General features: G+C 35.7%; 1 protein-coding gene across 2 annotated transcripts in view; it reads right to left on the minus strand.

Moving 5' to 3' along the window:
* The window catches only part of Jak2 (Janus kinase 2), a 147,384-nt gene that overhangs the window by 121,625 nt on the left and 9,904 nt on the right, over positions 1 to 15,855 (minus strand). For both annotated transcript variants that reach the window (XM_076846003.2, XM_076846002.2), the window contains exon 3: positions 14,251 to 14,501. In XM_076846003.2, coding sequence (XP_076702118.1) covers positions 14,251 to 14,476 — 226 coding nt within the window. In that variant the 5' untranslated portion in view covers positions 14,477 to 14,501. The remainder of the gene's footprint in view (positions 1 to 14,250; positions 14,502 to 15,855) is intronic.

The following is a 15,855-nucleotide window of genomic DNA, read 5'->3' on the forward strand; positions in this document are numbered from 1 at the left end:
GGTCAATTATCTAAGGTAATACAAGGAGCTAATGAACATTACGCTAAATTTGTAGATAGGCTTATTCAAACAGCTACCAGAGTTTTTGGGAATACAGAACAAGCAATGCCATTAATAAAACAACTGGCTTATGAGCAAGCGAATCGTTGGTGCGGAGAAGTCATTAGACCATGGAAACATGATGATTTAAACACATATATTAAATTATGTAGAGACATTAATGAAAAAGGGCAAGTCGTGGCAGCTGCAGTACAACAGGTTTTAGATGCCAGGCCAAGAACATGCTACAACTGTGAACAAACAGGACATTTTAAAAGAAATTGCCCCATAGGAGGAGGGTTTAACAAAACTAGGTATCAAAGAAGTAGAATACCGGGTATTTGCCCACGATGCCGTAGAGGGAGACATTGGGCTAATGAATGCCGTTCTCAAACCACCATAGAGGGTACTCCGTTATCAAAAAATGAACAAGGACCAGGTGTTTATCCATGATATAGTGGAGAAAGGCATCGGGCTCCGTTGCCAAAAAATGGACAGGGGGGCCCAATGCTCCGGGGCCCAAGACCACCATATACAGAGCACTGGAGAAACCCAGCAACCCCCTCAGGGTAGTGCCCAGGACACATTGTCCATTAGATCCCTCATCAGATAAACCAGAGTGAGCACAGGGTTGGACATCTGCGCCTCCGCCAGATCAGTACTAACTCCAGAGATGGGAGTTCAAATCATTCCCACAGGGGTAAAAGGACCTCTTCCCCAAGGAACAGTAGGCTTATTATTGGGACGTAGTTCATCTACATTAAAAGGACTTATGATAAGTCCTGGGGTAATTGATCCCGATTATGAAGGTGAAATTATAAAAATTATAGCCAGTTCTCCAAAGGGTATATCAGTAATTTCACCAGGAGATAGATTAGCACAGTTAATAATAATACCCAGCCTACATGATAAATTTTCCAGTTGTACTGTAGAAAGAGGTTCCAGGGGACTAGGCTCCACAGGTGTAGATTGGGCTATGCTTTGTTGAAATTTAGATTCTCGCCCCATGCTAAAACTAAATATTCAAGGACATGAATTTAATGGGCTACTGGATACAGGTGCAGACCTTAGCATCATCTCTCGTCAAGAATGGCCAAAACATTGGCCATTACAACAAGCCACTCAAACGCTTCGAGGCCTAGGAGTGGTGACTAATCCCCATAGAAGTGCAATGGTATTAGATTGGAAGGATCTTGAAGGATGTGAAGGAACTATACAGCCATATGTATTGGATCATCTTCCCGTAAATTTACGGGGAAGAGATGTCCTATATCAATTAGGTTTGACATTAACAAATAACATCAACCAAAATGCACCCACTATTATGGCTAGACAAGGTTTTAGGAAAGGAAAAAGATTAGAAAAACAAGAACAAGGTATAGCAGCACCAATACAAATAGGTCAAGGAACAGACAGACATGGGTTGGATTTTCAGAAAGGGCCACTGAGACAATAAAAATTACATAGAAATCAGAAAGACCAGTATGGGTTCCTCAGTGGTCCCTGACTAAAGAAAAGATACAAGCAACCCATGACCTGGTCAAACAACAATTAGCGTAAGGACATATACAACCTTCTGTATCTCCCCATAATACTCCCATTTTTGTCATCAAAAAGAAATCTGGTAAATGGAGATTACTGCAAGATTTAAGAGCCATGAATAATGAGATGGTTATTATGGGACCTGCTCAATCAGGGATTCCTCAATTGTCTGTTTTGCCAAAAACTTGGAATGTTTTAGTTATAGATATTAAAGATTGGTTTTTTTCAATTCCAATTCATCCTGAGGATAGTCCACGTTTTGCATTTACTATCCCTGCACTGAATCATGAAGGTCCTGATCAGATATATGAATGGAAAGTACTCCCTCAAGGGATGGCTAACAGCCCAACTATGTGTCAAATTTATGTTAATAAAGTAATCCAGCCACTTAGAAATCAAAATCCTGAACTACAAATATTTCACTATATGAATGATGTATTATGAACACACAAAGATAAAAACACATTGCTAGAATGTTATGCCACACTTACAAACTTATTAAAAAATTATAATCTAGAGATAGCAATAGATAAAGTACAATTAAATTTTCCAATTAATTATTTAGGAGTTCTATTATCCTCAACCATAGTCCGTCCACCAAAAATTCAAATACGAGTAGATCAACTCAAATCACTTAATGACTTTCAAAAGTTATTAGGAGACATAAATTGGATAAGGCCTTATCTAGGTATACCAACAGGAGAGTTGGGACCTTTATTTGATATCCTAAAAGGTCCATCAGATCCAAATTCACCATGAATGTTAACGCCTGAAGCAAGAAAGGCATTAAAAATCATTGAAACATATATGGAAAATATGCATTTGGATAGAATTGATAAAAGTTTGCCTTTATTATTTATTGTACTACCAACAAAAAATATTCCTACAGGAGTATTTTGGCAATAAGGTCCATTATTATGGATACATTTATCTTATTCTCCTAACACTATTCTTACTAGGTATCCTGAGGCTATAGGACAGTTAATACTCAAAGGAATAAAAGCAGCAAAGGGAGTGTTTGGAATTTCTCCCAATAAAATTATTACTCCATATACTATGAATCAAATTGATGAGTTAGCTAATGAGTTAAATACTTGGGCAATAATCATGTGCAAATCTAATATTTCATTTGATAACCACTTACCATCTAATCCTTTATTGTCTTTTTGGTCATCGCATCCTGTAGTTTTTCCAAAAATGACAAGAAAAACACCTATCGGGAATGCTCTAAATATATTCACTGATGGATCAAATAATGGTACAGCAGCAATAGTTACATCTGATAAAACTTTTACATTTTTAGTACCCAAACAATCAGCTCAAAAGGTAGAGCTTAATGCAGTATTACAAGCTTTTGTGATATTTAAAGATTCTGTATTTAATTTGTTTTCTCATAGTCAGTATACAGTTAATGCTATAGTATCCCTTGAAGATGCTGGTAGGATTTCCCCTTCCTCTACTGTTTTCTCTTTGCTTTCCACCATACAAAGTCTAATCTGGGACAGAAAAGATCCATTCTTCATAGGACATATCAGGGCACATACAGGAATGCCTGGAGCCCTTAGTTTGGGCAATGATTTAGCAGATAAAACTACACATAACATACATATTTTCTCTACACTAGAAGAAGCTACAAATTTTCATAAAAAGTTCCATGTCAATGCTAATACTTAACAAAAGCATTTTAAAATAACTAAGGAACAAGCTAGACAAATAATAAAACAATGTCAAAATTGTGTGACCTTTTTACCACAAGTTAATCTTGGAGTCAATCCTAGAGGATTGATACTTAACAATATTTGGCAGATGGATGTCACACACTTGCCAGAATTTGGAAAATTAAAATATTTGCATGTTACAGTTGATACTACTTCTGGATTTTTGATGGGCTCCCTTCATGCCAGAGAAAAAACTATAAGGATATTATAGCTCATTGCTTACAAAATTTTGCTACTGTGGGCATTCCAAAACAGTTAAAAACAGATAATACCCCTGGTTATACTTCTACCTCTTTTAAACAACTTTGCTCAACATTTGAAATTACTCATATAACAGGAATACCATACAATCCATAGGGACAAGGCATAGTTGAAAGAGCTCATCAAACTATTAAAATGTACTTATTAAAGCAAAAAGAAGGAATTGGGAAGGGGTATATATTCCCCAAAGATAAACATAAAATAACCCTTTTTACTCTAAGCTTTTTAAATTTGGATTCATCAGGACTTAGTGCTACAGAAAGGCATATGTGTCCAAAAAATGTACATAAGCCCAAGGTACTTTGGAAGGATATTCTAACAGGACAATGGAAAGGTCCTGACCCAGTGATTGTCTGGAGTCGGGGGTCTGTTTATGTGTTTCCACAGGGAGAACAGCAGCCGATTTGGATTCCAGAAAGATTAACTAAAGTGATTTCTACAGACCAAAAAGAAGATGATTTGGCTCAAATCCATAACAACTGATATCCAAAACTCCAGTTTGGCTATTCTTACATCTGCGACAGAACTATGATGCTTTTTTCAATATCTATTTTATTATTGCCCTTTCCCATATCATGAAGTTCTATTTTGTTTTTTGAGTTCATACAGACCTAGGTTAATGTTTTGCTGATCAGTTCTATTTTTTTGACTATAGAGTTTTTAAACATTGCAATGGAGATTTCACCTGTAAAAGTTATAAGGCCTTTACTATTATGTTATGTGTTGTGTGCACACTTGTGCCCTATGTTGTATTTTTGTATGTACGTATGTCCATATATCATATATGATGAGCGCTCATGAAAAAATGGATCCAAATATTGGTTTTTTTCACGTAATTTAAATGGTTTAATTTAAATTGGGTAAAGAGCTGTTGAGGATTGTTTTAATATATGAACAAAAAAGGAGGTTAACAGATCTGTTTGTTTACTTTCACCTTTCCTTTTCATTATATTTAATAATTCTGTTGAATATAAGGTACATTGTTAAGAAAATTGTTTTCTAAAAAAAGAAAATTGTTTTCTTTTAGTGCCTTCTGGAATGTTATATAATTTTTTCTTTAGCCATTATTGCCAGAATTCCTATCTTCATCCAAGTGCCGGTGAAGACAAAGATAAAACCAATCTACAGCTTCTGCAATAGCCATCACTGAACTGCTTGCAGAACTTGCCTGGACTATGTATCACTTGTATGCATTGTGAACTCACTTGTATGCATTGTGAACTATCTGTTGGTGCAGTGACTTGTGGTAGTGTTGGGGTATTTTTGCTGATGGTGTCATCGGTGATACAATTTTTCCAAAAGGAGCCATCACTGAACTGCTTGCAGAACTTGCCTGGACTATGTATCACTTGTATGCAATGTGAACTTACTTGTATGCATTGTGAACTATCTATTGGTGCAGCGACTTGTGGTGGTGTTGGGGTATTTTTGCTGATGCTGTCATCGGTGCTACAATTTTTCCAAAAGGAGCCATCAATTGGCTTGGTGTATCTTTCTCCCTTCTGCTTGTCATGGTCGTTCAGCTAAATTTTGGGGGCCCACAGAGGTGAGGCAAAGAACCTCACACCCCCGCTGGTACAAAGACCTATCCACAGGTGTGGCTGTATGCTGTACCCGTAGTCAATGACGGGCAAGATCCAATTGCAATGGTACCAACCTAAGACAGGAGGCTGACGCCTTGAGGTCAGCTCATCCGATGACAGGTAAGGACCATATGTACTATTGGACAACCTAAGGCAGGCACGGTCCCTAAGCCACATGCTTGTTGTTTAAACAGAGAGGGGCAGATGTTGAGAGCCACAGCCGAAGGGGCCCCAGCAAACTTCCAGCTGCCAGCAAACTTCCAGCTGTCAGCTGATGATTGGCTCACAGCGGCCCCAGCAAACTTCTAGCTGCCAACTGATTGGCTCCTCTGCAGTGATGCTCATTGGGCTGTTTCCCCACCCTTTCAGACCACAGAGCTGCTCATTAGGGGACTTTTGTTGGCTCTGCCCATGCAACCCAGACAATCGGCCTTGAGAGCAGGAGGAATGGGGGAGGTTGAGAGGCTTGTGGGAAGCCAGTGGTGGCAGTTGGGCTCTGAGGGTTTTTCCTGAGGAGCTGTGTGATGTGGTGTGTGTGTTCTAAAAACAAAGTTCATTTTTTTTGACAAGTGGCTCCTGAATTGTGCCCAGCCAGACTACAGCATTTCAGGAAAGAGAAAAAGAGGGAGAACTTCCAAATTCATTCTAGGAGGCCAATGTCAACCCAATCCCTAAACCAGACAAAGACACTTCAAAGAAGGAAAACTACAGACCAATATCTCTAATGAACATAGATGCAAAAATCCTCAATAAAATTCTGTAAATCGGATACAGAAACATATCAAAAAGATCGTGTATCATGATCAAGTGGGATTCATCCCTGGGATGCAAGGCTGGTTCAATATACGGAAATCAATAAATGTTATTCACCACATCAATAGACTTAAAGATAAGAACCATACGATCATCTCGATAGATGCAGAAAAAGCATTCAATAAAGTACAGCATCCCTTTATGTTCAAAACACTGGAAAAACTAGGGATAACAGGAACATACCTCAATATTGTAAAAGCTATCTATGCTAAGCCTCAGGCTAGCATCATTCTGAATGGAGAAAAATTGAAGGCATTCCCACTAAAATCTGGAACAAGACAGGGATGCCCTCTCTCACCACTTCTGTTCAACATAGTTCTTAAAACACTGGCCAGAGCAATTAGACAGATGAAAGATATTAAAGGCAAAAAATAGGAAAAGAAAAACTTAAATTATCATTATTTGCAGATGTCATGATTCTATACCTAGCAGACCCAAAAGGGTCTACAAAAAAACTACTAGAGCTAATAAAAGAATTCAACAAAGTGGCAGGATATAAAATCAATACACATAAATCAAAGGCATCCCTGTATATCAGCGACAAATCTTCTGAAACGGAAATGAGGACAACCATTCCATTCACAATATCCTCAAAAAAAATAAAATACTTGGGAATCAACCTAACAAAAGAGGTTAAAGATTTATACAATGAACACTACAGAACCTTAAAGAGAGAAATAGAAGAAGATCTTAGAAGATGGAAAAATATACCCTGTTCGTGGATAGGCAGAACTAACATCATCAAAATGGCGATATTACCAAAAGTTCTCTATAGGTTTAATACAATGCCAATCAAAATCCCAACGGCATTTCTTGTAGAAATAGATAAAGCAATCATGAAATTCATATGGAAAAATAAAAGACCCAGAATAGCAAAAACAACTCTAAGCAAGAAGTGTGAATCAGGCGGTATAGCGATACCAGACTTAAACTATACTACAGAGCAATACTAACAAAAACAGCATGGTACTGATACCAAAACAGGCGGGTGGACCAATGGTACAGAATAGAGGACACAGAGACCAATCCACAAAATTACAACTATCTTATATTTGACAAAGGGGATAAAAGCATGCAATGGAGAAAGGATAGCATCTTCAACAAATGGTGCTGGGAAAACTGGAAATCCATATGCAACAAAATGAAACTGAATCCCTTTCTCTCGCCATGCACAAAAGTTAACTCAAAATGGATCAAGGAGCTTGATATCAAATCAGAGACTCTGCATCTGATAGAAGAAAAAGTTGGCTATGATCTACATATTGTGGGATCGGGCTCCAAATTCCTTAATAGGACACCCATAGAACAAGAGTTAAAAACAAGAATCAACAAATGGGACTTACTCAAACTAAAAAGTTTTTTCTCAGCAAGAGAAACAATAAGAGAGGTAAATAGGGAGCCTACATCCTGGGAACAAATCTTTACTCCTCACACTTCAGATAGAGCCCTAATATCCAGAGTATACAAAGAACTCAAAAAATTAAACAATAAGAAAACAAATAACCCAATCAACAAATGGGCCAAGGACCTGAACAGACACTTCTCAGAGGAGGACATACAGTCAATCAACAAGTACATGAAAAAATGCTCACCATCTCTAGCAGTCAGAGAAATGCAAATCAAAACCACCCTAAGATAACCATCTCACTCCAGTAAGATTGGCAGCCATTATGAAGTCAAACAACAACAAGTGCTGGCAAGGATGTGGGGAAAAGGGTACACTTGAACATTGCTGATGGGACTGCAAATTGGTGTAGCCAATTTGGAAAGCAGTATGGAGATTCCTTGGAAAGCTGGGAATGGAACCACCATTTGACCCAGCTATCCCCCTTCTCAGACTATTCCCTAAAGACCTTAAAAGAGCGTACTATAGGGATACTGCTACATCGATGTTCATAGCAGCACAATTCACAGTAGCTAGACTGTGGAACCAACCTAGATGCCCTTCAATAGATGAATGGATAAAAAAAAAATGTGGCATTTATACACAATGGAGTATTACTCTGCACTAAAAAATGACAAAATTATGGCATTTGCAGGGAAATGGATGGCATTAGAGCAGATTATGCTAAGTGAAGCTAACCTATCCCTAAAAAACAAATGCCAAATGTCTTCTTTGATATAAGGAGAGCAACTAAGAACAGAGCAGGGAGGAAGAGCATGAGAAGATTAACATTAAACAGGGACGGGAGGTGGGAGGGAAAGAGAGAGAGAAGGGAAATTGCATGGAAGTGGAAGGAGACCCTCATCGTTATACAAAATTACATATAAGAGGAAGTGAGGAAAAAGAGGGAAAAATAAGGGAGAGAAATGAAGTACAGTAGATGGGGTAGAGAGAGAAGATGGGAGGGGAGGGGAGAGGAGGGGGGATAGTAGAGGATAGGAAAGGCAGCAGAATACAACAGACACCAGTATGGCAGTATGTAAAAATGTGGATGTGTAACCGATGTGATTCTGCAATCTGTATACGGGGGAAAATGGGAGTTCATAACCCACTTGAATCAAATGTATGAAATACGATATGTCAAGAGCTTTGTAATGTTTTGAACAACTAATAAAAAAAAGTAAATTTATGTCAATGAATGCATACTGTATACAAATTTAAACTGTTCATCTTCCAATTAGTATTAGTGTGCTTTACTTTTATATTCTAGTTCAAAACTAAATATATGAAAATAATTTTCTCCAACTCACATTAAATGATTATTCTTACTTATATTGATCAGATAATCTCATCTGCATTGTTAAATAAGACAGATAAATTCATGTTACAGCATATTCTTATATCAGACATTTAATTTACCTCTAGAATTAAAATCATAACTAGTCTTCAAAACAAACATAAATTGGTCCTTCTAGTAAAAGAACAATTAAAAATTAGATCCCATGATATAAGCTCTTTAGTAATTTCAATGGTCCAGTAAAATGTGTCACCTCTACAGAAAGAGTTCTATGGTCCATAGTTTTGGATAGATTATAAAGACAGATCTCAAGAATAAAAATTATTTTAAGATACACCAAAGAAATAAGAAAACTGCATTTAAGGGGAGAGACTGATAGAGATCTTCAACAACTAACTACAAAAAATGATGATCTTCAACCTTGAATGTAAAATGTTTCATCAATATTTTAAATTGAATACATACTCCAACACTTTGTTTTTATGGTGTACTCAGGATGTAGCTTTAAGATTGAGTTATGAGAGTAGAAAGAAAAGGCAGATTAGAGAGGAAGGATGCACTTCCCAGCAGTTCCTAAGCTACATATGGAAAGAGCCAGAAGACTGCTCCTCAGCAAAGCAGGTAACTAAGGGAACTCACTCAAATTCAATACAGTAAAAGAAACCATACAGACAAAAAAATCAGGATCTTCAAATATAATATAAGAAATAATGCTACAGATTTGCCAGCCTTTCTGTCAGCAGCAGGCACAGCTGATGAGGGGAGAGAAGCACAGGTAGAAAGAGTTTCTCTATACTCTAAAATTATAATTCATGGGAGGGACCCAAGACCCAGATGTCCTACAGAGATCGGCATCTCCCCAGCAAGAGAGGGTATGAATCAAATCTCAAATACCTACAAACAGAGCTCCAAAATTCAGTGAAGATTAAATTCCAACTACTGGAACTTCCAATTTAGAATTTTGTACCACCCCCATTACAGAAGTACACAATTTGTAGGCACTCCCAATTCTATCCCACCCTATCCCGGGAGACAGGAAGCTGAGAGCTACTATACCCAGCTTTGGCTCCTAGCCACAGTGCCTAGCAGCTAGATAAGGAACAAAAAGATGGAACTCCTATCCCTTAAGCCAAGGGTTAGACAGCCCAAAAATAAATTCAAAAAATGAAAAATCATTCGTGCCAATAATTCTGATAACCTCAGTGGAAACAAGCCCTTTATTTCTCATGAAGAATTTTTAATTTTTTTTTAATATTCCACCATTTAAAATTTTTTTGCAATTAAATGTTTTGTCTTTATTTTAATTTTGAAAGATTTATTAAAGGCTCAAGTAAAGAGATCCTGCTACCAGGCAATACAACTCAGTCAAGTAATAGCGAATCTCATTCCATTTACAACTTAACTCCACCCAAGCTTCAGTGATACTTCAACACATAAAATAGGGGAGACAAAAAAATCAAAACATTAACCAGTCCCCAAGAAGGAACAACCAGGCAGGAACCTCAAGTCCTACTTCCAAACATCTACTCATGCATCAAAAACAGACAGAAGTCCCAGAACAAAGAAGATAGGGAAGGGGACTTCATCTCAATTGATGGATGAAAACATGAGGGAACAGGGAAATAAGTCTTTCCACTCAAAAAAATTTTTTCACAATACCCCAACAATATGCAAGTAAATGAAATTCCAGAAAAGACTACAAAAAACTGATTTATAAAATGTCCAATGAACTAAAAGAAGGTCTAAGGAACAAATTATGAGAATATAGGAAATGAAAGACTATTTCAATAAAAAATAGAGATAATGAAAAAAATCAGAATTCCTAAAAATGAAAGTCAAAATGAATCAAATTTAAAATTATCTTAAATGCATCACCAACAGATTAGATTTCATAGAAAACAGAACATCAGACCTTGAAGACAGAACTTCAGCCCTTGAACACATGGTATATGAACTTGAATACTCAGTATGCAATAAAAGACCATGATCAAAACATACAAGAACTCTGGGACAGCATCAAGAGAACAAACCTGAGAGTCTTTGAAATACAAGAGAATGTGGAGATATAGACTAAAGGCATTAAGAATATCTTCAATGAGATAATAACAGAAAATATTTCCCATACTGGAAATGAGACATTCACATAAAGGACACATATAGTTCCCAAATACACAAGATCAAAACAGAATCTCTCCAAGACACATCATAATCAAAATGCTTAACACAGAAATTAAGGAAAGAATATTAAAAGCTGCAGAAATAAAATGTCAGGTCACATTTAGAGGCAAGCCAACAAAGCTCACTTTCGACTTCTTAACTCAGACCCTAAAAATCAAAGAGGGTCTGGAATGAGATATTCTAAGCTTTAAGAAAAAAACAAATTGTCAGTCAAGATTGCCATATTCAACAAAGCTCTCTTTTTAAATCTATGAGTAAATAAAAACTTTTCATGATTAAGAATAAAAGAATTAATGACCAATAAGCTAGACTACAAAGAATATTCAAAGATAGACTGTATCCAGAGAAACCCAAAAACAAACCCCAAAGCCCCCAAATAAATGAAGATCTCTAGAATAGCAACCAACTAAATGAAAATCAAGTCAGAATTAAATATAGAAAAAAACCAAAATGGCAGGAACAAGCATCTATAATAACACTGAATGCAAATGATCTCAAGTCCCTAATTTAAAGACATAGATTAGCAGAATGGTCTAAAACAAAGATCCAACTGTTTGAAAGAGACTTATCTCATAGGCTGACAATAAAAGTATGGAAAAAGATATTTCACACAAATATAGTACAAATGCAACCAGGAGTAGCTAGTCTCATATCTCACAAAGCAGAAATCAATCAGAAATTAATAAGAAGAGACAAATAAGGCCACTACATACTAGCAAAGGGAACAATACAACAAAGATACAAAAATTATAAATATATATGTCCCCAAAGGTCATTGCACCTAATTACCAAAAAAAAAAAAAATACTTCTTGACATGAAATCCTGGATAGACTACAATACAATAACACTGGATGATTTCAACATACCCTTATCACTAACAGACAGGTATCAAACCAAATCAGTAAAGATATTTCTAACGGAAATAATATAATAAATCAAATGGACCTAACAAACATCTACAGAATATTTCACTATAAAAGAGTTTAATTTATTTTCTTCTTAGAAGCGCATAGAACATTTTCCAAAATAGACCATATTCTAGGTCACAATGTAAGTCTTGGCGAATTTAAAAAATATATATGTATAATAGCATGCATCCTATCAGACCATAATAAAATGAAAATAGAAATCAACAGCAAAAAAATGGAAAACACATAAATACATAGAGATTGAATAATAGTCTTTTAAATGATCACAAAAGAAATGAGGAGAAATCAAAACATTCTTAGAAATAAATGAGAACAGAGATATAACAACAAAATTTCTGTGACAAAATAAAGGCAGTACTAAGAAGAAAATGTATTGAGTGCCTACATTAAAAACTAGATTCCAAATAAACTTACACTCTACCTTAGGAAAAAAAAACCTAACTCCAAAATCAAAAGGCAAGAAATGATAAATATCAGAGTCAAAACTGGTGAAATAGAGAATAAAAAAAAAATACACAGGGTCTGTAACAAAGAGTTGGTTCTTCTAAAAGATGAGTAAAACTAATAAACTCTTAGCCAAACTAACCAAGAAAAAAAGAGAGAGAAAACCTAAATCAACAAAATTAGAGATGAAACAGGAGATATCATCTCCTGTATCTGGATCTGTATCCATCTGAAATGTAAAGGATCATGAGAAACTGTTTTTAAAATCTAACCTCCACTATACTAGAAAATATAGAAGACACTAACAAATTTCTAGACACATATGACCTGCCCAAATTGAACCAGGAAGATAAAGAAAACCTAAATAGACCAATAACAAGTAATGAAATTGAAACAGCAATTAAAAATCTTCAACAAAAAAAACAAAAACAGGATTAGATGGATTCTCAGCAGAGTTCTAGCAGACTTTTAAAGAAAAACTAACACAACTTTTTCTCAATTAATCCATAAAATTGAAAGGAAAGAAACACTCCCAAATACATTCTATAAAATCAGAAAAACCCTGATACCAAAATCAGACAAATATACACCGAGAAAAGAAAACTATAGATCAATATCCCTGATGAATATAGATGCAAAAATCCTTAATAAAATATTAGCAAATTGCATTCTGAAACACATCAAAAAGATAATATATAATGATCAAGTCAGTTTCATCTTAGAAATGCAAGGTTTGTTCAACATATGCAATGACTGCAAATCACCATGTAAATAGGATTAAGGATAAGAATCATATGAGCATCTTCAATAGATGCTGAAAAGGGTTTTGATAAAATCCAGCCCCATTCATGTTAAAAATACTGAAGGAACTAGGGATAGAAGGAACTAACCTCAACATTACAAAGGCGATCTATGACAAACCCAACCAAATATCATACTAAATGGAGAAAAACTAAAAGCATTTACTCTAAAATCAGGAATAAAACAGGATGTTCACTCTCATCACTTCTATTCAATATACTTCTTGAAACTCCAGCCAGAACAATCAGGCAAGAGAAGGAAATTAAGGGATACAAATAGGAAAAGAAGTCAAATTATCTCTATTTTGCTAATAACATAATCCAAAAAACTCCACCAGAAGACTTCTAGAATTGATAAATGAATTCAGTAAAATAGCATAATACAAGATCAACATTCTAAATCAAAAGCTTTACACACACACACACACACACACACACACACACACACACACACACAATGGAGTTTTACTCAGCCATTAAAAGGAATGGAATTATGGCATCTGTCAGTAAATGGATGGAAATGGAGAACATCATGCTAAGTGAAATACGCCTGACTCAGATAATCAAGGGTCAAATGTTTTCTCTCCTATGTGGAAACTAAAGAAAAATAAGAGAAATAGGGGGTGGGGGGCCAGGGATCAGATATTATAATGATATAGGGAAGATCAGTGGAGTGAAAGAAAGAGAGAGGAAGGGAGGAAGGATGGGAGAGAGGGGGAAATGTGGGATGAATTTAACAAAATCATACTATGTGCATATATAAATATACCATAGTGAATTCCACCTTTATGCACATGTATAAAGCACCCAACAAATATAAATAAATAAATAAATAAATAAATAAATAAATAAATGAAAGAAAGATCTGTAGAGGAAAGAGAGTAGGAGGAAGGAGGACAAGAGGGAAAGGAAGGGCACCAGGGACTAAAACAGAGTAAATCAAAATTCATTCATGTATGATTTTGTCAAAATTAACTCAACTACTATGTACAATTAAAATACTCTAATAAAAAATAGATTAAGTTATGAGATATTTCATAATAGGATTTTTTAGTTACCTTATATGGCCTTTAAAAAAATGCCCAGTAAATATTTATAAGCAGCCCAAGGAAAAGTCACCTTAAATTCTCTTCTAGTACTGTTATCCTTTTTTACGCATGTTAAAACACACCTGCATTATCCATATGCACTTAATTGGAGTAGCATAATCAAAGCAATGATCTATCAGTACAAAGAAAAAATGCTGATTTTTAATACTTACCACAAGCTTTAGAAGCAGCAACACATATTTCTTCTGCAATGTACTCTCCACTTGGAAACTTAAGATAATCTCCCTCAGCTTTCCCAAGGGAATGGTAAAGATACACTTGAAGAATTGGATCTATATGCTTTAGAGAATTAGTGTTTCCAGGAATATCACCATTCTGATGTACAGGAGATGTGGATGTTGTTTCCATTTCTGTCATCATAAGGCAAGCCATTCCCATGCAGAGTCTTTCTCAGAACATTGCCCTATTAGAGAAAAAAAATTATAAATCGAAGTGATATTAATAAATTATCCCTCATACACAAAGAAGTCTTCTTGACAGCAATGACCCTCAAAGTCCTTAGCACAGTGCAAGAAATCAAATCATAATCATAATATAAATATGCAATACTAACAAAAAACATTAAAATCAATTACAGGCAGCAGAAGAAACATGACTACACAACAACTGAATTACTCTGACAATTGCTTAGTGGTGTCTACAGGAGAACACCAACATTCAAGCTGGAATAACCAATGAGTTTCATTAAAAAGATTTAAAACTGACCTTGAAAATGGATTATATTTAGATGAATGAATAGTCTAAGAGACTAAATGTGCTAAAGAGTAAGAAGCTACAAGACATGTGCAGTAATTTATTGGGGTGAATTGCAATTTATGAGAAGTTATACCACCAGGGAAAGGATTAAAAATACAAATGCATACTTGTGGCAAGACTGTTTGTGACCTACTCAATCAATATTCTTTTTCCTTGATACAGAATCTCAATTTTATTGGAGATACCTAAGTGCCTCCCCAAAATTGCACTTACCCACAGATGGACAGTTACATGAACATGTTTCAGCAAATGAGATTTAGGTGGAAGTTATTGGATAGTTCTTTGAGGACCATCTTTGAGGCTGACCTAGCTGGCATGATCTTTTTTGCTTTTTTCTTTGCACCTTCTTTCTATCTGAATCTGACCATAATTTAGGATAGAGCAGTCACCAGAACACCATGAGGCAGACATGAAGGAAAAGCCAATATAAACACCTAGCAGGCCTAAGCAGCTGAATCTGTGCCAGAAATCACATACCTACTGTCACACATCTTGTTACTTGCAAATTAATGCAATCCTAACTTATAAGTACAAAATTAAAGAAAGGAAGGTTTAAATGGCAGGTCAAAGAATTAAAACTTGATTCCACAGACAACAAATTAGAAAGGTGATATAATTAACACTTTAAAAAAATTATTGCAGCAGTTCAAACAGGAGCAAGAATCTTAACTGAAATAGCTGAATTAGAAGTAATATAAAAACAAGACTTGATGCTACTACATATGGAGGGAGCTAAGGGAGTAAAAGATGATGTTCAGAGTTCAAACTTAGGACATATGTAAAACCATAAACTGAAATAAGAAAGTGAGAAGGACATTGCCCCTTGACTTTGGAAGGTGAAAAGTATAAGGACTACTGTTTTGCACGTTTTCATTTAGAAATTTAATTGGGTAATTATACCAGAATTGAGCTGGCAGCCAAAAGATGAGATTGGTATTTAGAAGAGTCATGAATAGAAATGAAAATCTTTCCCACAGATATAATCATAGGCAGCAGGGTAG

The sequence above is a fragment of the Callospermophilus lateralis genome, chromosome 2 (genome assembly GCF_048772815.1).
Source record: "Callospermophilus lateralis isolate mCalLat2 chromosome 2, mCalLat2.hap1, whole genome shotgun sequence".
Lineage (NCBI taxonomy): Eukaryota > Metazoa > Chordata > Mammalia > Rodentia > Sciuridae > Callospermophilus > Callospermophilus lateralis.